The sequence below is a fragment of the Lepidochelys kempii genome, chromosome 1, assembly GCF_965140285.1.
Source record: "Lepidochelys kempii isolate rLepKem1 chromosome 1, rLepKem1.hap1, whole genome shotgun sequence".
Lineage (NCBI taxonomy): Eukaryota > Metazoa > Chordata > Testudines > Cheloniidae > Lepidochelys > Lepidochelys kempii.
Window position 1 is genome coordinate 14,758,491 of NC_136380.1, and position 24,470 is coordinate 14,782,960.

A 24,470-nucleotide genomic window follows, 5' to 3' on the forward strand; every position below is an offset into this window, starting at 1 on the left:
GAATGATATCAGGGGAAGGTGCGAAGCAAAACCCTGGATCCAGCCCATTCTCTCTCCCAGACTTGGGGAGGTGGGGTGGGGTTCAGAATCCCACTGGAAGCAGAATTTCCCATCTGACCCCGTCTCTCTTTATATCGGGACCAAACAACACCTTGAAGAACTGCACAACCCCAAACTCTGGGATGAAGGAAAAAATCCAGACCCAAAATTGTACAGATCGGATCCATTTAAAGACCCATCCGTGGTTGCTGTAAATCAGTGTAACTCCACTGAAGTCAATGGAGCTACCTCCATTTACACCAACGGAGGATCTGGCCCTTAGCATGTTACTGGGGTGAAAGACAAGAAGGTAACGCATTTGTAGCTTTGTGTTTACCAAGTAATAATAGTCTACATTAGAGATCAGGGAAATGCGAACACAAAGAGATTGTCCTGGGGCCAGATTTTGCACCTGTTGTAATCCAGCATCCCACCTCTGACTTCAGTGCAGTTATATTGATCTACACCAGCTAAGGATTCAGCCCCACACCTCTTACTGGGGTGTCAGAGAACGAGTCCTAATAGGGTCCCCTATTGAATAAGAAATGAATAAGCCATGGGAAGTGGAATGAAACTAAGCAGTGCTGTGAAGTCTTCATAGCTATGCCCTGCTGCAGACACGTGCTGGCCCTTGTCCCCTTACACTGTATTTCTCACCTTTGAAGATTCTTGGAAGGGCTCACTGTACAGGCTGCGTATCCTCCTGCGATCGATGAATTTGTTATCAGCTTGTACAGGCTTGCTGGGCTCCCCCTTGAATTGAGAGCTGTAACTGGTTTCGTGGCTCACTTTCTCGTCCGGGGGCTTGTATTGGGGCTTAGCTTTTATAAGCTTGACTCTGTTGACATCTACCCAAGGTCTGAATTCATTTCTAGGGTTCAAAAAAACACAAACAGGAGGCAGAAATTAAAACAACGGCAACATGGGTGGCTTGTGAAAACTAAACCAACCTTTCTTAGCAGACATCTCATTAGATGGCCCTTCCCCTTCTGTATATTTTGCATTCTGAAAACCCTATGCCATAGACATATGGGGCCAGATTTGACAGAACTCAGCATCCAACAGCTCCCGTTGGGCTTGATCCATTGCCCATTGCCAAAACTCCTACTCGGATCTGGCCTATTGAAACAAAAGTCGTTGCTGGGAGGCTGAAAATCTCACCACTTAATTTAGGTGTGTAAATAGCTGGGCCTTTAAAAATCTGGTCCCAGATGTGGGTGCTGAGCCCTTTTGAAAGTCTGGCCTGGCCTCAGTGCCTCTTAAACCTATATTGCTTCACCTATGCTCTGGAAAGCCCAAGGAGAGATTCCAGACTCTTGTATGCATTTATTCTTATGATGAAAATTTATATGTAAAGAGAGAGGAATGTGCAGGGTTACTGGATGTCACAGTAAACGTTTGGTTTCCCATCTCAGCACACGAGCTTTGTTATCAGCGAGTTTACCTGTAAGAGAACCAGCTAGGTGAGTGTCAAATGTAAAGAATCCAGTGTTTTCTACAATCACCACTCATCTAGGGATTGTATTGCGCCATTTGTACTATTTTGCACCACAACGTATACATTAAAGCCCTGGTTTAGCACATCCCTTTGACTGCACATCTGTCAATTATGTAAGGGTTTTTTAGGATTCGCCCAGATTGCAATAAGAACGGGAGGACTTGTGGCACCTTAGAGACTAACCAATTTATTTGAGCGTGAGCTTTCGTGAGCTACAGCTCACTTCATCGTTTGTTAGTCTCTAAGGTGCCACAAGTACTCCCAGATTGCAATGTGTACCAGCACTGGTAGCTACATCTCTGCTTCTCCTCTTCATTAGCCCCTGAAGGCAAACACTAGAGCTAGTGGAAAATTTCCAATCAAAACTTTTACTGGTGGGGAAATGGCTTTTTGGTCAATCAGAAATTTTTTAAAGACTCCATTTCTGTTTAAAATTTTCACGGATTTTGGGAGAAAAAAAGCAAACAAAAATTGTTTTGTTTTCACCAACCAAAACAACCCAACTTTTTCCACTAAAAAAAAATCCACAACCTGGAAAAATTTCAAACAAACTGTTGACAAAAAATTTTTTTTCACCAAAATTGTATTCAGGGAAAAAGGAGAAGCATTTCCTGACCAGCTGCATGAAACACAAAATCGGAATCCCATGCTACGACATTTCCTTACCTACAGATGAAATTCACTTTTGCTCAGGGAGCCAGCACAAGATCTGTGCATCAGTTATGTCCTAAGGGTTCAAGTAGGTGATGCGTTAACCCTCTGCACGGGGTGAATTTCATCCATATAGCACAGCACTTGTCTGTTTTTACAACGCTTGAAGGAAATTAAGCGCTGCATGCATGCATTTCTATCCCTCCTGCTGTGGCTGCAAGGTCTCTGTGGGTGCTATGACCCATCTTTGACTCTGGTAAAAGCTCCCAGTTATTAGTCATTTAAATTTTAACAATACCTTTCACTTGAGGACCCATTTGGTCTTGTATTTACAAGCCTCTTGCTTCTGCTTCCTCACAGAATGTTCCTCTCTCTGCTTTCTTGCCTCTTCTCTCTGCCCATCTAGCCTTTGAACTTTTTACCTTTACTTAAAAAGAAAAGGAGTACTTGTGGCACCTTAGAGACTAACCAATTTATTTGAGCATGAGCTTTCGTGAGCTACAGCTCACTTCATCGGATGCATACCGTGGAAACTGCAGCAGACTTTATATACACACAGAGAATATGAAACAATACCTCCTCCCAGCCCACTGTCCTGCTGGTAATAGCTTATCTAAAGTGATCATCAGGTTGGGCCATTTCCAGCACAAATCCAGGTTTTCTCACCCTCCACCCCCCCCACACAAATTCACTCTCCTGCTGGTGATAGCCCATCCAAAGTGACAACTCTTTACACAATGTGCATGATAATCAAGTTGGGCCATTTCCTGCACAAATCCAGGTTCAGTTTGGATGAGCTATTACCAGCAGGAGAGTGAGTTTGTGTGTGTATGGGGGTGGGGTGTGTGTGAGAAAACCTGGATTTGTGCTGGAAATGGCCCACCTTGATTATCATGCACATTGTAGGGAGAATGGTCACTTTGGATGAGCTATTGCCAGCAGGATAGTGAGTTTGTGTGTGTGGTTTTTGGGAGGGGGGTGAGGGGGTGAGAGAACCTGGATTTGTGCAGGAAATGGCCCAACTTGATTATCATGCACATTGTGTAAAGAGTTGTTACTTTGGATGGGCTATCACCAGCAGGAGAGTGAATTTGTGTGGGGGGGGTGGAGGGTGAGAAAACCTGGATTTGTGCTGGAAATGGCCCAACCTGATGATCACTTTAGATAAGCTATTACCAGCAGGACAGTGGGGTGGGAGGAGGTATTGTTTCATATTCTCTGTGTGTATATAAAGTCTGCTGCAGTTTCCACGGTATGCATCCGATGAAGTGAGCTGTAGCTCACGAAAGCTCATGCTCAAATAAATTGGTTAGTCTCTAAGGTGCCACAAGTACTCCTTTTCTTTTTGCGAATACAGACTAACACGGCTGTTACTCTGTTACCTTTACTTAGTCACTGTTGGTGAAAGAGCCTTCTCCTCTGCAACTCCTACCAGTTGGAACAGCCTCCTTGTATCTCTACACCACCTCAACTCCCTATTTTATGGCAGATCTCAGCTAAAAACATTTATTTCCTTTGCCTCTACTTCTTCCTTTCTCTCCCGCTCTGTAATTATTTAATCCTTTAATTGTCTGGTGGATTAACTATGCCGACTGGAGAAGCTCTCTCCCATCGGCTTAGAGTGTCTTCCTGATAACCCTCTGCAGAGGTGTTAATTACCCACTTCATTTTAAGTGGTCTCCTACAGCATGTGTGAACCCCTTATGCTTAACAACCTGTCCTACTTTGTATTTATCTTCTCCACACCCGATGCAGTGCTCTGTGTAGCTCAAAAGCTTGTCCCTCCCACCAAAAGATGTGACCCACCTACTTTGTCTCCTGGGACCAACATGGCTCTAACAACTCTGCAAACTAGCTAGCAGTGTCAAAACATAAAGTGTAACAAGGTGTAAGCCTATTTGTGGCCAGCACTGAACAAATTAAAATGAAGCTCTTATTCAATAGCGTTTGTATGCCCAAGAGATGCTGCTTTCAAACAAAAATGGAGGCTTTGTTCAGAACAATACGCCCCCTTGTGGTATACTCTGGATGCATGGCATCTTTGTTGTGCTGTGTCAGCTGATCCTGGAACAATGAAACAGATTCAGCCTGGCAGCAAGTGGTTGTGACGCTGAATGCTCCTCCATTACTATTTAATATTTGCATTGCCCCAGAAGGCTGTGAGGCACCTTGCAAACAGGTAGGAGCACAAGATTCCTGTCCTGAGGAACTGACAGTCCAACAGCATGATGGAACCTGTGTTATGCTTCCACACAGAGGAGACAAAGGCATAAGATGTCTCCTCGCTTCTCAGCACCAGCTGCATGTATGGCTGGAGTGAGAAAACGGCCTCCACAAAGCTGCTACTCCACCCCCAGTACAGGGGGCTGGAAACTGGACAAGCAGGTCTGGGAAGTTGTCGGATCCTTGACTCCACCCCCTCTCCCACATGAACCGGCAGTATGGTAAAGTGCTGGTGCAGAGGACTTGCCCCTTGGACCACATGGGAGAGAGGAAGCAGGCTAATCATCACACATGGCCCCTTATACAGGGCTTGTGGCAAAGCCACCTCCTAGCCCCAAACAGGCAATATGAAAGAAAGGCTGGGCGTGGACTGCAGCAGTGAGCATGTGCAAGAGAGAATGGGCACGGTAAGCACAGCCTCGGTTAGCCCACCAGGTTTTGTTTCAGATTTTTTCCCTCCTTTAATTTTGCTGAGTTTGTTTTTAAGGAGGTATTTCTTTCGGTGAAAGGCAGGCAGGAGGCTGCCAAGGAGCTCGCTCCTGATTCGCCATCCAGCCCCAGGCACAGGTGAGGAAGATCTGAAAAGAACTAACTGAAAATCACTGAACTCCCCAGTATAAAAGCCGTGCCTGTGGAATTCAGTGACTACTAACGGGTCAAATCCCACACTCCAGCCTCCAGCAAAACTCCCACTGCCGTTAACAGGCGTTTGACCAAGTAAGGACTGACCCAAAATATGCAACTGAGGACAACGATTAGCATGTCATTGTATGAAATCATACAGTACCTCTGACCCTGGGTAATATTCCACAGAGTGGTTAGTGAGCTATCTGACTTGACTCAGGCCCGGCGTATCCTATAGTCAACATCCATGAGAGTCAATGGCAGTCTTTTTTTACTGTCTTCAATGAGCTTTGGGTGAGGCCCCCATTCTGCATCCGATGAAGTGAGCTGTAGCTCATGAAAGCTTATGCTCAAATAAATTGGTTAGTCTCTAAGGTGCCACAAGTACTCCTTTTCATTCTGCAGGGAGACTCTACTGTTGGCCAGCTGGATTCATAGTGGTTCTTTTCACTCATATGTCAGATTTGATTCCCCCTCGGTCCAGGAGGGTTAATGGAGACTGCAGGTGAAGATGAAGCAAATAACCCACACGCACACACCTGTGAGATACTGGCTGAACCGGAGCTTAGCTCTGTGGCTGGCAACCACCTGAGGAGATGCTCACTGAAAGTCAGGTAGGCATTGATTTCTCCCATCTCCGTCAGGTTTTGAAGCCAGCGCCTACAGGGGTCAGGTTTAACTGGTTCAGAGAGTGATACCATTTCAAGCTACAACCCACACGTCTTTCAGACAGGTTTATGTTTGCTCACAATGAGCTTAGGATGTCCAATTAATTCTGCACCCAAAGGGAGAGATCTTACTATCAGTTACGCTAGTGTTAATCTGGAGTGACTCCACTGACATGCATGGAGTCAGCATCTCCTAGATTTACATCAGTGTAACTGAGATGAGAACCTGGTGTTCCTTGGCTTTGATCACTTCAAACGTACCTGGAAGCAGATGCTACAAATGGAGCCTGCACATGTAACCCCTGGTTCATCGAATGTTACGGGTTTCCTCCCAGTGGCTGGTCCACAGGAGATAGGAGTCTGCTACAGCTAGCAGTGAAAGGAGTTCCTCCTTGGGTATGTCTAAACAGCAGCTGGAAGTGGGATTCCCAGCTTGAGCAGACACACATGGGCTAGCTCTGCTTGAGCTAGCCCCTAAGAGTAGCAGCATAGCCCTGGCATGTTGGGTGGCGGCTTGGGTGCGCCGCCCAAGTACAAGGCCATCCAAATCGCTGGGTGCGTCCTCGGGAGGCCTAGCCCGAGCTGCCATCTAGGATACGTATTTGTACCTGAGCTCGGGCTCACACCTCCCAGTCGCTGGGGAGACATACCCCTTCAGGCTCAGTGCTAAATGCCCCTGCTCTTAGTACGTCCCATTTTCGGTCCCTGGTGATTACTGTCATTGTACACCCTGTGCATAGTTCCAATCTATCCACTTTCTAGGGCTTCCCAACAGCATCTCCTCTATGCCAGCCCATGGTTCTCTCTGCTCTCGAGGCACACTTCAATTTCCCTTATACTCTGGTTGACGCTAACAACATCCATCTGCCAGCATGAATCAACAGTGTTTATTCTGCATCTTTATGCAGAGTGGTAAAAAGGTCTTTACACGGGGTTCCACCCTTGGTCTTAGCCTGGCTTAAGAGAGGAGCCCTGAATTCATATGCAAGGGCCTAGAAACTGTGACCCTGTTACAAACCTTTGCCCCAAAAATGTCAGCTTTGAGCAGACTCAGCCGATCTGTAAGTATACTCACTCCACCAGAGTTTGAGCAATAGAAACTGGATGTCACGTTATCCACTTTGTGTTGGGGAGTTAGAAAAATATTTTCATGACTACACAACAATGCACAAAATTATTTTTAGCAAAGATTTAGAACCTGGAATACGTTGGTTGTATTTGCTACCCACTCCTGCGTTCTACCTACCAGTAAACTGTTACTGTGTTTTTAAGTTCCAGACTGATGAAGGAAGGCTATGACACAATGAAGCCCTATTACTTATCACCTCGGCTTAGAAAACAGTGAACAGGATAGAATCCCTGTCTCCTATTCTATCCACCCAAAAATACATCGTCCAGATTCCTTCCTTATTGTGATCAGGCACTGTAGGGCAACCAGATTCTAACACTGAATTTACTTGGACAGTGGTGTTTGGGCTGCTAAGGTACCAAAGTGGTGGAACATATTTAGGAGCCCAGATGCTCAAATAAGATGATGGGAGCTGTACACAAAGAGATAGATAGATTGATAAATCACTTATTAAGAAAAACATTTTGGTTAGGATAATATTAAGTGGCACTAGTCTGTTACTAAAAGGAAACTGCTTCTCATAGGTTAAATGCTACTGATAAAATTAGAGGAAAGGTGTGCAGCAGGGGACATAATAAATCAAAGCAGAAATTAAACCCAAATATGAGCATGCGCTGATAAAATGAGCATTCCCTTCGCTTCCATCACATCCACTTCTGCCTTGGCTCCAGGTTAAAAAGAAAGCACCTTCAATTATCTCCTTTTAACATGGAAACTGAAGTACATTTCCTGTCAGTCCGAGACAAACTCTGATGGCTGCAGACTGCACTAGTGCAGCATGTTTGGCAACTCCATTAGTGCAAATTTAAGAACCCTTTGCAAAATCCACTTAGCACGAACTAGGTGTGATAAATGTTTCTTCAGAAAAGTCTGGCCGGCACAAATTAAGGGCTACATCCTGCTGCTCGTACTCATGGAGAGTAGCTCCTTACTATTTGAGTAGCCCCATTCAGCTCAGTGCAACTAGTTGAGAAGCAAAGGACTACTCTATGTGAGTAAGGGTGGCAGAATCTGGCCCTAGACTCCTGATTTTACACATCAGATAAATTACAGAGGACAACACCACACTCATCTTAAAACGAGGGGACATAATGAAAGCATTTAAAATAATGAATGTAGAGAAGGTAGATTGGGAACTTCTGTTCTCCCATAACACATGGCAAGCAAACATTCAATTAAATTCAGTGGTGGGAAATGCAAAACCCATGATAAGAAATACGTTTTCACTCAACATGTGATTGAACCTCTGGAACTTTCTGCCACAAGAAGTCACCGAGGCCAAGGACTTAACAGAAAGGGACTGAACATTTATATGGACATCAAGAATGTCCAGAGTTGTTATAATTAATGACAACAATAATTTTGGAAGGGATAATAAACTTCATGCTGCATTGTGTGCTTTGGGTCTTAGCTAATCTCTAACTAGAGACCAGGATGAGAGCTATGTGTAGGAGGCAGATTACCCCACAACTCCCCACTGTCGGGTTCTTGCACCTTCCTCTGGTCATCTGGTGGCCGCCACTGTCAGAGACTGGATAGGATGGACCACAGGTCTGATCCAATTGGGTGATCCTACTCACACAAATCCAGTAGGACTGCTCAGGTGGGTCAGATAAGAGCTTTAGGACCAAAATGTGGTTAAGCTCAACTCTAGTGGCAAACATCCCATGGACATTAATGGCAAAAAAACAGGCCCCCGCGCATGCCTGCAAGCCAGTACGTGATCTGTTTATGTTAAAAATAAAGACCCCCTGGACTGTAGGTTATTACAAGATCAAATTTCTACATGCAGCCATACAAACGTCACAGATAATTTTTTAAATTGTACTATTGTTATTCGTATTACTTGGAGAAGCAGTTGGTTCAGGGAGTTCGTAATGAATTATGGAGCCTTTCGCCCTTCAGTCATTGATGGGAATGCAGTCCAGGTCAGTACTGACTAGAGTTGGGCAATTTTTTTCAGTGAATAGTGTATTCACCAAAAACCACTATTTGTGAATTTGGAACAAGTTTTGGCTCCCCAAAAATTGGAAAAAAATTTCAGAAAAGTTGACACTGTTCCTTTCAGCCACTTAGAAACAAAATGTTTTGATTTTTCATTTCAAAATGGCATTTCATTTTAAAAAATTAGCTAATTTAAAAAGTGGAAAAACACCCCAAAATGACCCAAAACAAAATGAAGAAACCCCCCCAAATTAGTTTTGGGTTGAACAAAATGTTTTGTTTGACCTGTAATGATTTTTTTTTCCTTTTTTTTTTCCTTTTGGTGAGAAAAAAAAGATTTCAGTTTTGGTTCGAATGGAGCTCAATTATTTTTCAGATGTTGCGGTTTGGCCCATGAACCTAAAAATCAATTATTTGCTCAGATCTATAATTTACTGACCCAAAATGACAGGTTTCAGAGTAGCAGCCGTGTTACTCTGTATCCGCAAAAAGAAAAGGAGTACTTGTGGCACCTTAGAGAGTAACACATTTATTTGAGCATAAGCTTTCGTGAGCTACAGCTCACTTCATCGGATGATCTGATGAAGTGAGCAGTAGCTCACGAAAGCTTATGCTCAAATAAATTTGTTACTCTCTAAGGTGCCACAAGTACTCCTTTTCTTTTGACCCAAAATGGTTCCCTTATATGGACAACATACCCCCATATCTCTATGTCTGTACTTTGACCGGTTAAACTTTTACCCCCAATCGGGGAGATTGCAGATTATGTATTCCTTACGCCACCCGTTCCTAAACCGAATTTCACACCCCTTGATAATCTGTACCTTATTCCCTGATAACCAGAAACTTCTATGCTTGAACTCTGTACCGTTTTCTTTTTATTTCAACATTATCTTAATAAAATTATTAAATTCTTGGTCATCTGTGTGAAATGGGGCTGGTGGCCTAGACAGAAGTTAGATAGTACGGGATCATTAGCTAGGCCAGTTCATATCCCTGCCCCAGGGAGAATTGATCCCTACTGGGCATTTTCTAAAGTGCTTTGTCTCAATCCAGCTCCTAATGGACAAGAGCCCAGATCACAAAACCACCAGAAGAGCCAGTACTAATTGACACCAATGTTGGCCAGCTCAGCAGAAAGGCCTAGTTGCAAATGAACTATGGAGTTCCAACTATCTATCCACTTGTATCAATGGCCTTAAGGACCAATGGCATAAAGATATTGGGGCCTACGGTTCAACACACCTAGCCCTCCAAGCATAACAATGGATTAAACCCCAAGAGGAGGTGCTGAGCTCCTGAAACTCTTGCACCAAAGGAATTGCAGGAGCTTGGCAACTTTCAGGATTCCCAGTGACTGGGAAGATCCCATATGAGCGTGAGAGGGAAGCTGAAATACCCAGTAACAGCTGATCCGTCAAGGGAAAGGGACACTGTTATCAACTTCGCCACAGTCACTGGTGCAACCCCTGCTTACAGTTACACCTATGTAAAAAGCTCAGTAGCTCTGTTCAAGTTCATGGAGAAACTGCAGACTGAAGGCCTGCTCCAACCTCATCAGAAGTGAATGGAAGTCTTTCCCCTTGGCTTCACTGAGATTTGGCTCAGGTCCATCTGCCAGCAGGGCTGAGAGCAGAATTTGAACTGCACAAAATATCTGCAGTATCATGGTATGAATGTATCAGTTATGTACAAATATCCTGAATCAGTTTGATGTATTCATGTGTGAGTGGGAAACAAAAATCAAACAGAGGAGCAATCATCAAGGGGAAATAAAACCTATGGATATGCCTCGCTAGGTCTTACCCTGCGCTGAACTCAAACACGAGAGGGGGAAAGAGTCTGTAGGGATCCTCGCTCACTGCGCAAGAGGCATGAGTTCAAAAAGGCTGTAAGAGGGACCAGGCTAACATGCTATCCATGTACCATATCCTCCACAGGATGTGGTCAATTCAGCTAGGAGGAGTCAATCCTTCCACCTGGTTATGAAGGATGCTAGAGTCAGTAGCTCAAGACAGCACTAGAATGAGGACCCCAAGTTAATGTGCCAGCCATGCATCGTGGCCCCCATACAGCGCAACACAGAAGTTGCATCTGCTCTTATCCCTGCTCCACTGCAAACAACACGGTGCAGAAGAGTGACATCAGAAATACTCTAGAGAATCTCAGAAAACCAGCACGGTAAGATAGCAATGCACCCTTGAGGGCAAATCTAACCACAATCTAGCCCTACTTGATTAACAGATTTGCCATGCGCCCATGCTTCAGGATCTGCAGGAGCAACAGGGGGAGTAGTTCCAGAACTGAGGGCCTTCCACTGAGAACGGCCACACATCATGTTCAGACCCAGTTGATCTCAATTTCTGCAATGGTGCCTTGGGAGGAGAGTCGGTCTACACGGTATGCAGAACCCAAACAATGTGGGGCTTTAAATGTTGATACCAACACACTGAGTGATGCGGAAAGCAATGCAGTCTTTAGCCCATGGGTGTAATATGCTCCCTACGACCATCCCCAGCGAACAAGTGGGCTGAGCCCTTCTGCACTGGTTGTAGCCTCAGAGCGGTCTTCAGAAGTAGCTCCATGGACCATGAAGCATGCTGCAGTAGTCCAGTCTGGACCCATCTATCATTGTCCAGACTCTATTAAAGCAACACAGACCAGTTTTATATCTTGGGCTTCTGAAGTTAGGTGACTGAAACCCTCATGGACATGCGTGGCGGGTGACCTTCTGGCTCGAGGAGGCTAGCCCCTGGCCAGCCCCACCCTTTCTGCCCTCCTTCCCGCGCTGGAGCCCAGAGGCCCCCCCCCCCCAGTGCACCAGGCAGGCAGCATGCAGCCCTCCCAACCCAAGCACCAGGCAGGCAGGAAGGCAACGTGTGGCTTCTAAGCCCAGAGCCTCCAGCCCCCCCGAACACAGAGGGGGCAGCCGCAATGCCAACAGCCTCTCCCCAGCACTGGGCAGCCCCAGCCACAACCAAGTCCCAGCTGCAGACCGACTGCGAGAGCCCTAGCCTTAAACCTAGCTGCAAGCACTAGCCCCAGCATGCTTCCCTAAAGAGGAGCAGCCAGCCTGCCTGGGCTGGAGCAAGGGCGAAGGGCAAGCAGGAGGGGGGGTATCCGGAAGGAGCGTGGGTGGGGCCCTGCGGGGCTGTTTTGGGGGCACAGCCTCCCCCAGCCCATGATACGTGCCGCCCATCCTCATGGAACTGTTTATAGGTCTGACCCAAAGCCCACTGACACAGTCAAACTTCCTAGTGTAAATGCAGCTTGTTGTAAATGCTAAAACAACAGTACTGGTCAGCCCTGCGCAGAGAGCCAGTAAGAGGCTTAGGCAGCATTTAGGTGCCCTGCGAGCCCCCCAATTCCCTCCCAGTGGTGTCAGAATGGAAGCCACAGCACGGATTGTCTTGTCCGTGCCCTCCAAAAGCGGTGGGGAGGGGGCTGCAGAGGGCGAGTGGGAGAATTTGCAAACCTCTCTCTCCAAATGCGGGTGAGCGAATCACCCTGCAACACGTTAAAAGATCAAACGAACAAAACAACTAATTACACAGATGTTCTGAGACGTGAAAATCTTTATTGTTGACAGCTGAGTACAGCAGGATTAGAATCCAGTTCAGAAGTTGTCAGAGGCAGATCTGGGCAAGCCTTGGTATTTAAACAGAGCTAGAAGAGTGAAAGTGCTGCTGTAAACATTTCTTGGACCATGGAGTTCTGTGGGTCTGATTTATCCCAAGAACACGTGCAGTGCTACACTTTTGCAGTGGGAGGATACAGGCATACAAAATACTGAGACTAACAAAGCAATACGCTCTATATCTTCCTAAATTCAGGGAGGAAAGTTCAGGGAGGAGGGGTACTGACATAACCTGCAAAGACAACAGTACTTAGCACAGTCCTGTAAATTCTGCTTTTCTCGGAAGATGCAAATATACTTTTGTGCAATTAATATCAAGTGCAATTCATTCACATATCAGGGTACTGGTAGACTGGCTCCAGGATACCATGGTGACTGCATGTGCTCTCTCCTTCTCCAGCCTAAGTTCTTCTATGGTGCCTGTCCTAAATGTAAAGGGAAGGCTAACCACCTTTAAATCCCTCCTGGCCAGAGGAAAAACCCTTTCACCTGTAAAGGCTTAAGAAGAAAAAAGATAAGCTCACTGGCACCTGACCAAAATGACCAATGAGGAGACAAGATACTTTCAAAGCTGGGGGGGGGGGAGGAGAACAAAGGGTTCTCTCTGTCTGTGTGTGTCTTTTGCTGGGGCCAGAGCAGGAATGCAGGTCAGAAGTCCTGTAAAAGGTTAATAAGCAATCTAGTTAGATATGCGTTAGATTCTGTTTTGTTTAAATGGCTGATAAAATAAGTTGTGCTGAATGGAATATATATTCCTGTTTTTGTGTCTTTTTGTAACTTAAGGTTTTGCCTAGAGGGATTCTCTATGTTTTGAACCTGATTACCCTGTAAGGTATTTACCATCCTGATTTTACAGAGCTGATTCTTTTACTTTTTCTTCAATTAAAATTCTTCTTTTAAGAACCTGATTGCTTTTTCCTTGTTCTTAAGATCCAAGGTTTCGGGTCTGTGTTCACCTATGCAAATTGGTGATGATTTTTATCAAACCTTCCCCAGGAAAGGGGGTGTAGGGTTTGGGAGGATTTGGGGGGGAAAGATGTTTCCAAGCGGGCTCTTTCCCTGTTACATATTTGTTAGACGCTTGGTGGTGGCAGCAATAAAGTCCACGGGCAAAAGGTAAAATAGTTTGTACTGTGGGGAAGTTTTAACCTAAGCTGGTAAAAATAAGCTTAGCGGTTTTTTCCTGCAGGTCCCCACATCTGTACCCTAGAGTTCAGAGTGGGGAAGAAACCTTGACAGGGTGGCAGAGCGGTGGGATTAACTTGAAATCATTTTGAGATCAATTTGAGATTTTTTGAACCAGAAGCACAGATTTTAAAAAGGAAATTTTTTTTCCTTTGGGCAGCTGGAAAGCAGTTAGAGGGTTTTTTTTGTCTCTGCTTGGGGGCCAGAGCAGAGACAAAAGGGAATTGTCTTTTCTGAGCTGGAGTTTTCTCTACCTAAAGGCAGGGTAGTTAACCTCCTGCAGGGAAATTTACAAGTCTTCACAGACCTGAAGAGGTGGGTTGTTTTTTTTTCCCCTAAGAGCAACTAGAGGGGTTTTTTGTCTATTTGCCTGGAGACAAAGGTGTTAGTTGGTTTTTTTTTTTGGTTTTTTTTTAAAGGATTTTTCTGTAGGCTGACAATCATTATCAAAGAACATCGGTATCTGGTTACAGCACAACCTATTTTTTTTTTGACAAGCCAAGTTTTTTGTTTTTTTGTTTGTTTGATTTCTAACTCTCGGGTGTAAAGTTAGTTAAAAACAGAGAGGCTACCATGACAGAAACCAAGGCACAACACAAATTGGAGTTAACCAGACTGGAGGCAGTGAAAGAGGCAGAAAAAGCCCTAGAGGCTGCCCACAGGAAAGCTACGGAGGCAAGGGAAAAAGAACTGGAGGACAAGGAAAAAGAGAGGAAGCATGCACTGGAGATGGAGAAGGTAAGAGCTGAGCGGAATCTACTGGTTAACCCTAACAATCCCCAACAATCAACAAATGGGAGCGACTATGTCCACAGTGTGATGAATCCAGTGATATTGCTGAATATTTTCTAACCTTTGAGAGACTGTGCACTCTCCATAAAATTCCTGAAGCTCACAAGATGACCACATTGGTCACAAAATTGACTGGAAGAGCTCTGGACATATTCAATAAGAAGTCTATTGATGAGGCTTCTTACTATAAGAAGTTCAAGGATTTGGTTTTAAAGCAATTTCAAATTACACCTGAAACGTACAGAGTAAAATTTCGAGCCCTTAAGAGAGGGCCTGGACTAAGTAATGTGGCTTATCTAAACCAGATGAAGGATCTGTTAGATAAATGGGTCCAAGGAAGGGGTGTCACTAGCTTTGACGGAATGTGTGATTTGATAGCTCAGGAGCAATTCCTGAATATGCCCAAAGGAGGAAATAAAACAGTGTTTATGGGATAAGGAAATGGACTCAGCAGAAAGTCTTGCTTCTTATGCTGATCGATACGAGCAGTCCTGGACCGCCAGAGAGGCGGGGCAAGCCAGAACAAAATGGGTGGAGGTAGGAGAGAGGAATAATCCTGGTCACAGTTGGAGCAGATACCAGAAGGGACACCCTCAGACCACACCCTACTACTGGGGGCAGCCCAAGACCCCAACTACACACCAAGGAATATTCCAGACACCTTATCGTCCTGCCACACCATTCTCCAGCAACCCACCTTGCCCCAGTGATCCGTCAGCTGGACGATGTTTTAAATGTAACGAGCCGGGGCATGTGAAGGCCAACTGCCCCAAGAACCCCAACAGATTACAGTTCATTGCACCGGAATCACACCAGAGGTCCTCAGGCCCAGATACCTCCCAGATACCCTTGGAGCGGAGGGAAACTGTGAGAGTGGGCGGGATGAAGGTCACCGGGTGGAGGGACACCGGAACACAAGTGTCGGCTATCCGTGCTTCCTTAGTGGACCCCAATTTAATCGACCCAGAGATCCAAGTGACAATTCAACCCTTCAAGTCCAACTCTTTCAATTTGCCTACAGCCAAGTTGCCTGTCCAGTACAAGGGCTGGTCAGGAACGTGGACTTTTGCAGTATATGATGATTATCCCATCCCCATGCTGTTGGGGGAAGACTTGGCCAATCATGTGAAACTAGCCAAGAGGGTGGGAATGGTCACCTGCAGTCAGGCTAAGCAAGCTGTCACACCTAGATCTGTTCCAGAAACTTCTACCAGGGCCCGGTCAGAGGTGATGGACCCGGACCCCATGCCAACGTCTGCAACAGCAGTAGTGGACCCAGTCCCAGAGACCGGAACCGGCAGCAGCCGATAACCCTACACAAGAGGCTCAGCCGGAGCCTGAAACCCAACATAGTGCACCAGTGGAGAGCGGTTCACAGTCAACGGAAACAGCCCCATCCCCTACATCGCTTCCAGAGGGACCAAGCCTAGGTCCACAATCCAATGAGGAACTGATGTCTCCAGCATCAATGGAACAGTTCCAGACCAAACAGGAAGCAGATGAACACCTCCAGAGAGCTTGGACCGCGGCACGGAGCAACACACTGCCTCTCATCTCTTCTAATCGATCCAGGATTGTTGTAGAAAGAGGACTTTTATACAAGGAAACTCTTTCTGGTGGACACCAGGAAGACTGGCATCCTCAGAGACAGTTGGTAGTTCCAACTAAGTACCGGGTAAAGCTCTTGAGCTTGGCCCACAGTCATCCTAGTGGCAATGCTGGGGTGAACAGGACCAAAGACCATTTGGGGAGGTCATTCCACTGGGAGGGAATGGGCAAGGATGTTTCTACCTATGTCCGGTCTTGTGAGGTATGCCAAAGAGTGGGAAAACCCCAAGATCAGGTCAAAGCCCCTCTCCAGTCACTCCCTATCATTGAAGTTCAATTTCAGCAAGTAGCTGTGGATATTCTGGATCCTTTTCCGAAAAAGACACCCAGAGGAAAGCAGTACATACTGACTTTCATGGATTTTGCCACCCGATGGCCGGAAGCAGTAGCTCTAAGCAACACCAGGGCTAAAAGTGTGTGCCAGGCACTAGCAGACATTTTTGCCAGAGTAGGTTGGCCCTCCGACATCCTCACAGATGCAGGAACTAATTTCCTGGCAGGAACTATGGAAAGCCTTTGGGAAGCTCATAGGGTGAATCACTTGGTTGCCATCCCTTACCATCATCAAACAAATGGCCCGGGGGAGAAATTTAATGGGACTTTGGGGGCCATGATACGTAAATTCATAAATGAGCACTCCAATGATTGGGACCTAGTGTTGCAGCAGTTGCTCTTTGCCTACAGAGCTGTACCACATCCCAGTTTAGGGTTTTCACCATTTGAACTTGTATATGGCCGCGAGGTTAAGGGGCCATTACAGTTGGTGAAGCAGCAATGGGAGGGGTTTACACCTTCTCCAGGAACTAACATTCTGGACTTTGTAACCAACCTACAAAACACCCTCCGAACTTCTTTAGCCCTTGCTAAAGAAAACCTACAGGATGCTCAAAAAGAGCAAAAAGCCTGGTATGATAAACATGCCAGAGAGCATTCCTTCGAAGTAGGGGACCAGGTCATGGTCTTAAAGGCGCTCCAGGACCATAAAATGGAAGCGTCGTGGGAAGGGCCATTCACAGTCCAGAAGTGCCTGGGAGCTGTTAATTATCTCATAGCATTCCCCACCTCCAACCGAAAGCCTAAGGTGTACCATATTAATTCTCTAAAGCCCTTTTATTCCAGAGAATTAAAGGTTTGTCAGTTTACAGCCCAGGGAGGAGATAACGCTGAGTGGCCTGAAGGTGTCTACTACGAAGGGAAAAGTGCTGGTGGCATGGAAGAGGTGAAACTGTCCATGAACCTTGGGCGTATGCAGCGACAGCAGATCAAAGAACTGTGCACTAGCTACGTGCCGACGTTCACAGCCACCCCAGGACTGACTGAACGGGCATACCATTCCATTGACACAGGTAATGCTCACCCAATTAAGGTCCAACCTTACTGGGTGTCTCCTCAAGCTAAAACTGCTATAGAACGGGAGATCCAGGATATGCTACAGATGGGGGTAATCCGCCCCTCTGGCAGTGCATGGGCATCTCTAGTGGTTCTAGTTCCCAAACCAGATGGGGAGATACATTTCTGCGTGGACTACCGTAAGCTAAATGCTGTAACTTGCCCAGAGAACTATCCAATGCCACGCACAGATGAATTATTAGAGAAACTGGGATGGGCCCAGTTCATCTCTACCTTGGACTTAACCAAGGGGTACTGGCAGGTACCGCTAGATGAATCTGCCAAGGAAAGGTCAGCCTTCACCACACATATCAGGCTGTATGAATTTAATGTACTCCCTTTCAGGCTGCGGAATGCACCCACCACCTTCCAAAGACTTGTAGATGGTCTTCTAGCGGGATTAGGAGAATATGCAGTCACCTACCTTGACGATGTGGCCATATTTTCGGATTCCTGGGCAGAACACCTGGAATATCTACAAAAAGTCTTCGAGTGCATAAGGGAGGCAGGACTAACTGTTAAGGCTAAGAAGTGTCAAATAGGCCTAAACAGAGTGACTTACCTTGGACATCAGGTGGGTCAAGGAACTATCAACCCCTACAGGCCAAAGTGGATGCTATCCAAAAGTGGCCTGTCCCAAAGTCAAAGAAACAAGTCCAATCCTTCTTAGGCTTGGCCGGATATTACAGGCGATTTGTACTGCAATACAGCCAAATTGCTGCCCCACTGACAGACCTAACCAAAAAGAAACAGCCAAATGCCGTTCAGTGGACTGAAGAGTGTCAGAAGGCCTTTAACCAGCTTAAAGCAACACTCATATCTGACCCTGTGCTAAGGGCCCCAGACTTTGACAAACCGTTCCTAGTAACCACAGATGCGTCCGAGCGTGGTGTGGGAGCAGTTTTAATGCAGGAAGGAGTGGATCAAGAATTCCACCCTGTAGTGTTTCTCAGCAAGAAGCTGTCTGAGAGGGAAAGCAACTGGTCAGTCAGTGAAAAAGAATGTTATGCCATTGTCTACACTCTGGAAAAGCTACGCCCATACGTTTGGGGACGGCGTTTCCACCTGCAAACCGACCATGCTGCGCTACAGTAGCTTCATACTGCCACGGGAAATAACAAAAAACTTATTCGGTGGAGTTTAGCTCTCCAAGATTTTGATTTTGACATACAACACATCTCAGGAGCTTCTAACAAAGTGGCTGATGCACTCTCCAGTGAAAGTTTCCCAGAATCAACTGGTTAAAATCGTCCTTGAGATGTGGAAAATATTGTTAGTCTTTATGTACTTGGTAGTATATTTAGAGGTACATGTATCTTATTAACTTTGTTTTCTCCTAGAGCTCCAGGAAGAAATCACAGCCAGCGTTTCACCCTATCTGTGATTTGGGGGGCGTGTCATAAATATAAAGGGAAGGCTAACCACCTTTAAATCTCTCCTGGCCAGAGGAAAAACCCTTTCACCTGTAAAGGCTTAAGAAGAAAAAAGATAACCTCGCTGGCACCTGACCAAAATGACCAATGAGGAGACAAGAGACTTTCAAAGCTGGAGGGGGGGTAGGAAACAAAGGGTTCTCTCTGTGCGTGTCTTTTGCCGGGACCAGAGCAGGAATGCAAGTCAGAAGTCCTGTAAAGGGTTAATAAGCAATCTAGTTAGATATGCGTTAGATTCTGTTTTGTTTAAATGGCTGATAAAATAAGTTGTGCTGAATGGAATGTATACTCCTGTTTTTGTGTCTTTTTGTAACTTAAGGTTTTGCCTAGAGGGATTCTCTATGTTTTGAACCTGATTACCCTGTAAGGTATTTACCATCCTGATTTTACAGAGCTGATTCTTTTACTTTTTCTTCAATTAAAATTCTTCTTTTAAGAACCTGATTGCTTTTTCCTTGTTCTTAAGATCCAAGGGTTTGGGTCTGTGTTCACCTATGCCAGTTGGTGATGATTTTTATCAAGCCTTCCCCAGGAAAGGGGGTGTAGAGTTTGGGAGGATTTTTGGGGGAAAGACGATTCCAAGTGGGCTCTTTCCCGGTTATATTTTGTTAGACGCTTGGTGGTGGCAGCAATAAAGTCCAGGGACAAAAGGTAAAATAGTTTGTACCTTGGGGAAGTTTTAACCTAAGCTGGTAAAAATAAGCTTAGGGGTTTTTCCTGCAGGTCCCCACATCTGTACCCTAGAGTTCAGAGTGGAGAAGGAACCTTGACAGTGCCCATCACTTTATGTATTTGTGAGCCAGATTTATATATGTTGGATGGTGCCTTTCCCCACAAGTAATTCTATTGATAATACCAAACTGGGAGGGGCTGCAAGTGCTTTGGAGGACAGGATTAAAATTCAAAATAATCTGGACAAATTGGAGAAATGGTCTGAAGTAAACAGGATGAAATTTAATCAGGACAAATGCAAAGTATTCCACTTAGGAGGGAACAATCAGTTGCACACATACAAAATGGGAAGTATGCACACATTCACTGCGGAAAGGGATCTGGGGATCGTACCTGATCACAAGTTAAATATGAGTCAAAAGTGTAACACTGTTGCAAAAAAAGCAAACATCCTTCTGGGATGTATTAGCAGGAGTGCTGTAAGCAAGACACGACCAGTAATACTTCTGCTCTACTCCATGCTGATTAGGCCTCAGCTGGAGGACTGTGTCCAGTTCTGGGTGCCACATTTCAAGAAAGATGTGGACAAATTGGAAAAAGCCCAGAGAAGAGCAATAAAAATGATTAAAGGTCTAGGAAACATGATCTATGAAGGAAGATTGAAAAAATTAGGTTTGTTTAGTCTGGAGAAGAGAAGACTGAGAGGGGACATGATAACAGTTTTCAAGTACATAAAAGGTTGTTACAAGCAGGAGGGAGAAAAATTATTCTCCTTAAGCTCTGCTTCTTGTCCTATCCTCAATGGGCTTAACTTGCAGCAAAGGAAGTTTAAGGGGGGGCATTAAGGAAAACTTCCTGTCCAGGTAGTTGAGCACTGGAAGAAATTGCATAGGGAGGTTGTGGATCTGTCATGAGAGGTTTTTAAGAACAGGTTTTACAAACTCCTGTCAGGAATGGTCTAGTTATTACATAGTCCTGCCTTGTGTGCAGGGGACTGGACAAGATGACTTCTTGAGGTCCCTTCCAGTCCTATGATTCTATGACTTCAGTGGGACTATTTGTGGAGTGAAGTACTATTCCCTTGACTAAAGTTATCAGAATTTGGTCTTAAGTGCCTGTAGATAGATATTCAAAATATTACTCCCCAGTACTCAGTGAGGTACTTAAGCACATGCTTAATTTTAAGTATGTGCTTATGTCCATCCCTATTCACGAAAGCACTTAAGCACATGCTTAACAGTACATAAGCACATACATTTAAATGTACTTAAATGCTTTGCTGAATCAGAACCCATGTTACTGCAGTTAAGAACTTAAATTCAATCTACATTTTAATTTAAAATGGAAATCTGGCACAGCTAGGTGATTTGGTGGAGGCTGGGAAAGACAAAGGTGTTTTGGATCAAATGTGTAGAATCAGGGTTCTGTTGGACCACCTAATAGTTCTTAAACCAGGTCCTTGGTAGAACCACGGAAAGGAACTGGATGCAATGCTTTTCAAGAAAGAATGGTCTGAATGTTCAAAAAATATGGCATGAAAACTGCCCAATCAGACTGGTAATAATGCAACCGTCTGATCTGACCTACTGTAGCAGGAGCCAGGGCGGGCTCTAGGCACCTGCAAAACAAGCAGGTGTTTGGGGCGGCACATTTCTAGAGGCGGCATCCCAGCGCTGGCCATGCCCTCCCTAGAACTGTGCCCCTGCCGCCCCAGTCTGCTCCCCTGAGCACGCTGCTGCCGCTCCACTTCCCCCCCGTCCCGCCCAGGCTTGCTGCGCGCTGAACAGCTGTTTTGCGCTGCAAGCCTGGGAGGGAAGGAGGGAGGAGAAGCCGAGGTGGTGCGCTCGGGGTAGGCAGCGGTGGTGGAGTGGAGGTGAGCTGGGGCGGGGAGTGGTTCCTCTGCCCCCCCGGCCCTCACTCCCCTCCACTCTGCCTGCGCCCCTGAACGCACTGCCTCTCCCTCGCCTGAGAGGGACGGGGGAGAAGCGGAGCAGCAGCGTGCTCACGGGAGCAGGCAGAGCGGAGGTGAGCTAGGGTAGGGGTTGCGGGGGGAGTTGTGGGGGGGTGGAGAAAGTGGCATGCCCAGGCGAGGAGGAGGCAGGGCTGGGGATTTGGGGAAGGGGTTGGAAAGGGGTGGAGTTGAGGCGGAGCCGGGCACGGGAAAAAAAAGTGGGGGCAGCCAAAAAAATTTTTCTTGGGACGGCAAAAATCCTAGAGCTGGTCCTGGCAGGAGTTGGGGAGAGAAAGGGTCTTTTGTTCTGAACTCTTTGTTTCATAGAATATCAGGGTTGGAAGGGACCTCAGGAGATCATCTAGTCCAACCCCCTGCTCAAAGCAGGACCAATCCCCAATTTTTGCTCCAGATCCCTAAATGGCCCCCTCAAGGATTGAACTCACAACCCTGGGTTTAGCAGGCCAATGCTCAAGGGAGTGATTCATGTCACCATGGAACAGATATTTGCTCTTGCAGGGGAGGAGTTCCACTGTGGAAGAACCCCTGCTGTTTTGGCCATCATGGAAGCTAGGGTGTGAAGCAATTTCAACACACCTGCCTGCTCCCGTTATCTAGACTCTTTCCCTGCTCCAGCAAGGGGACTCGATTCCAACTCCAGTGCAGGCCCAAGAGCTAAGAGCAAAGTCTGGACACCTGTGGGGATGGCGCTGATGGAGCAGGGCAGCTGTTGCTCAGATCCTCGCAGGAGGTTATTGGGCTGGATGCAGGAATTACGGGGTGAAATTCTCTCACCCGTGTTAAACAGGAGGTCAGACGAGACAATCACCATGGCCTTAAAAAAAAAAAAAGTCTATGCATCTCGGAGAATGTCTTCACGGCAGGGGTAACAGCAGCACAGCTACGGAGCAGCCGCTATGCCACCGAAGCGCCACAGTGCAAACGTGTCCTACGTTGACGGAAGGGGTTTTTCCACCTATGCAGTTAATCCACCACTCTGAGAGGCAGTAGTTAGGTCAACAGAAGGCTTCTTCTGTCAGTCTAGCTGTGTCGATAGTGGGGTTAGGTCGCCCTAACTATGTTGCGCAGGGTGTCACACTTGACACAGCTCGGAGCCACGCAGCTAATTTTTAGTCGTAGACCAGGGCTACGTTTTGCCCTAAGGTCTGGACTTAATTTTACCAAAATCTTTCTAAACGATGGCCTAGATGAATCCTGAAAACCACAACAGTCAACTCTCTCTCTCATGGCTCCCTTTTCTCCATTCCGTGTGGAGGGAAGCGTTGGAGTTGACCAACCTGCTCTGACCCAGGGAAGGTCAGAACGGTCTTTGGCAGGGGATAGATGTCTCTGTTTCCCCGCCATTTAATATTATTGGCCAAAATATTCTTTCCAGTCCCATTTGGAAATCTCTGGTCCACCTTCCCCCCCGCCTCCCATCCCCAGTGTTTCTAATGGAGCTTGAAATCAGCATGGCTTTCTGATATCCTTTCTTATCTGTGCATCAGCATCATCAACCATGTCAATTCAGCTGTGGGAATAGAACTGAACCGACTGCCTTTGACCAGGCAACAAAGGAGACACAGGATGAGAAACACTGTTGCTGTCTAGGTCCTACTTAAATAGCAGCTATTGTTTTGCTGTTCTGTGGATCCAGCTGGGTATTCATACTGCGCTCATCACCATAGCATCCTTTATACGAATATATCTGGAGTATCACTTACAATGTACACAAGACACAATGTACTGCAAGACTTAAATAAAAGACCGTTCTCAGACATGGAAAGTTACTGGTTATTCAAGTCGGAAAACACATCCCATGTCACGTTAATATGAGGATGTGATAATGATGCAGGCGTTACTGTAAGACACAGGTACCCAGCTTCTAGTGCTTTTCAAGTTCAAGACACTAAAAAGGCAAAAGTAATGATCCAAGCTTCCACTATTGGGAAAGGGAGCACAGGGATCTGAGCCCTGGTCTACTCTAGTGGGGGGGGGGATCGATCTAGTTACGCAACTTCAGCTAAGTGAATAACATAGCTGAAGTCAATGTACTTAGATCGACTTACCGTGGTGTCTTCACTGCGGTGAGTCGACTGCTGCCGCTCCCCCGTTGACACCGCCTGCGCCTCTCGCGGAGCTGGAGTACAGGAGTTGATGGGAGAGTGCTCAGGGGTTGATTTATCGTGACTAGACTAGGTGCGATAAATCGATCCCCGCTGGATCGATCGCTGCCCACCAATGCGGCAGGTAGTGTAGACATACCCTAAGTCTCCTTGTACACTCATGCAGGAGCAATCAGAGAACAGGGACTCCGCCTGTGCGCTAACAAGCTGAATGGTGCTGTGTAGCACTAGGAGGGTGTGGCCATGCTCCCCAGCCTTCTGCTCAGATGTGGCTTTTCGCAAGGGGTGCTGGAGGAGGGGAGAGGCTGCTACTGTTTGGGAGAACTCAAATTTAACACCTCTGTGCCAGCCTGCTCGACATAAGCAGGTGGAATCAGGGCCCCTCCCCCCGCACCCCAACCCACTTTGTAAAAGTTTGTCTGGAATCTATCTGGGCAACAAAGAGCAACAAACGTCTCCAAGAGCAACAAACGTCATCCCAAGACATTTACAAAAATAAAGACCTATACAACTGAAGTACATTTTATAACAACGTTCAACTGAGCTCTGTGCTGGATACCACTTGCAGTTCAGAGTCCTGAAGCATGATCCTCCTCTTCCTTACACTTGTGTAACACAGGTGACTTCAGCAAAGTCACTCTTGGTTTACAATAGTGTGAGAGGGGAACTAGGACCATGATGCTTTGCAAATGCAACTAGGGCCTGTTCCAACTCCTGCTGAAATCAATGAAAAAAACTCCCATTGATCTCAGTAGGAGCTGGATCATGTCCTTAATTATTGACGAGATAGGCATTTCAGGCCTATATTTGGTCAGATCAGTCCACTTAGTATTCTGCATCTGCAGGGATATCCAGGCAGCCTTCCCTTGGGCAGCACTGCAGCCATTTCAGCATTTTCAAA

The 24,470-nt window shown here is 46.2% G+C and overlaps 2 protein-coding genes across 13 annotated transcripts in view; one reads left to right on the forward strand and one right to left on the reverse strand.

Moving 5' to 3' along the window:
- Positions 1-24,470, reverse strand: part of MAP6 (microtubule associated protein 6) — a 77,694-nt gene that overhangs the window by 17,582 nt on the left and 35,642 nt on the right. For all 12 annotated transcript variants that reach the window (XR_012157679.2, XR_012157675.2, XR_012157681.2 and 9 more), the window contains exon 3: positions 697-910. Coding sequence is in view for 7 of the 12 variants with exons in the window: in XM_073334947.2 (XP_073191048.1) it covers positions 697-910 (214 nt within the window). In the remaining 5 variants the exon portion in view is untranslated. The remainder of the gene's footprint in view (positions 1-696; positions 911-24,470) is intronic.
- Positions 5,410-19,104, forward strand: LOC144930407 (uncharacterized). The gene is made up of 3 exons (XM_078852099.1): positions 5,410-5,649; positions 17,118-17,344; positions 18,728-19,104. Exons 1-3 carry the CDS (start codon positions 5,528-5,530, stop codon positions 18,769-18,771), a joined length of 393 nt encoding a protein of 130 aa, XP_078708225.1. The 5' UTR covers positions 5,410-5,527; the 3' UTR covers positions 18,772-19,104.

Coding starts and splice junctions, on each gene's coding strand:
- LOC144930407 (XM_078852099.1), top strand. CDS start 5,528: ATGGAGACTGCAGGTGAAGATGAAGCAAATAACCCACACGCACACACC. Junction 5,650..17,117: donor AGATGCTCACTGAAAGTCAG/GTAGGCATTGAT, acceptor CTTTTATTCCAG/AGAATTAAAGGTTTGTCAGT. Junction 17,345..18,727: donor ATACCATTCCATTGACACAG/GTAATGCTCACC, acceptor GTTTTCTCCTAG/AGCTCCAGGAAGAAATCACA.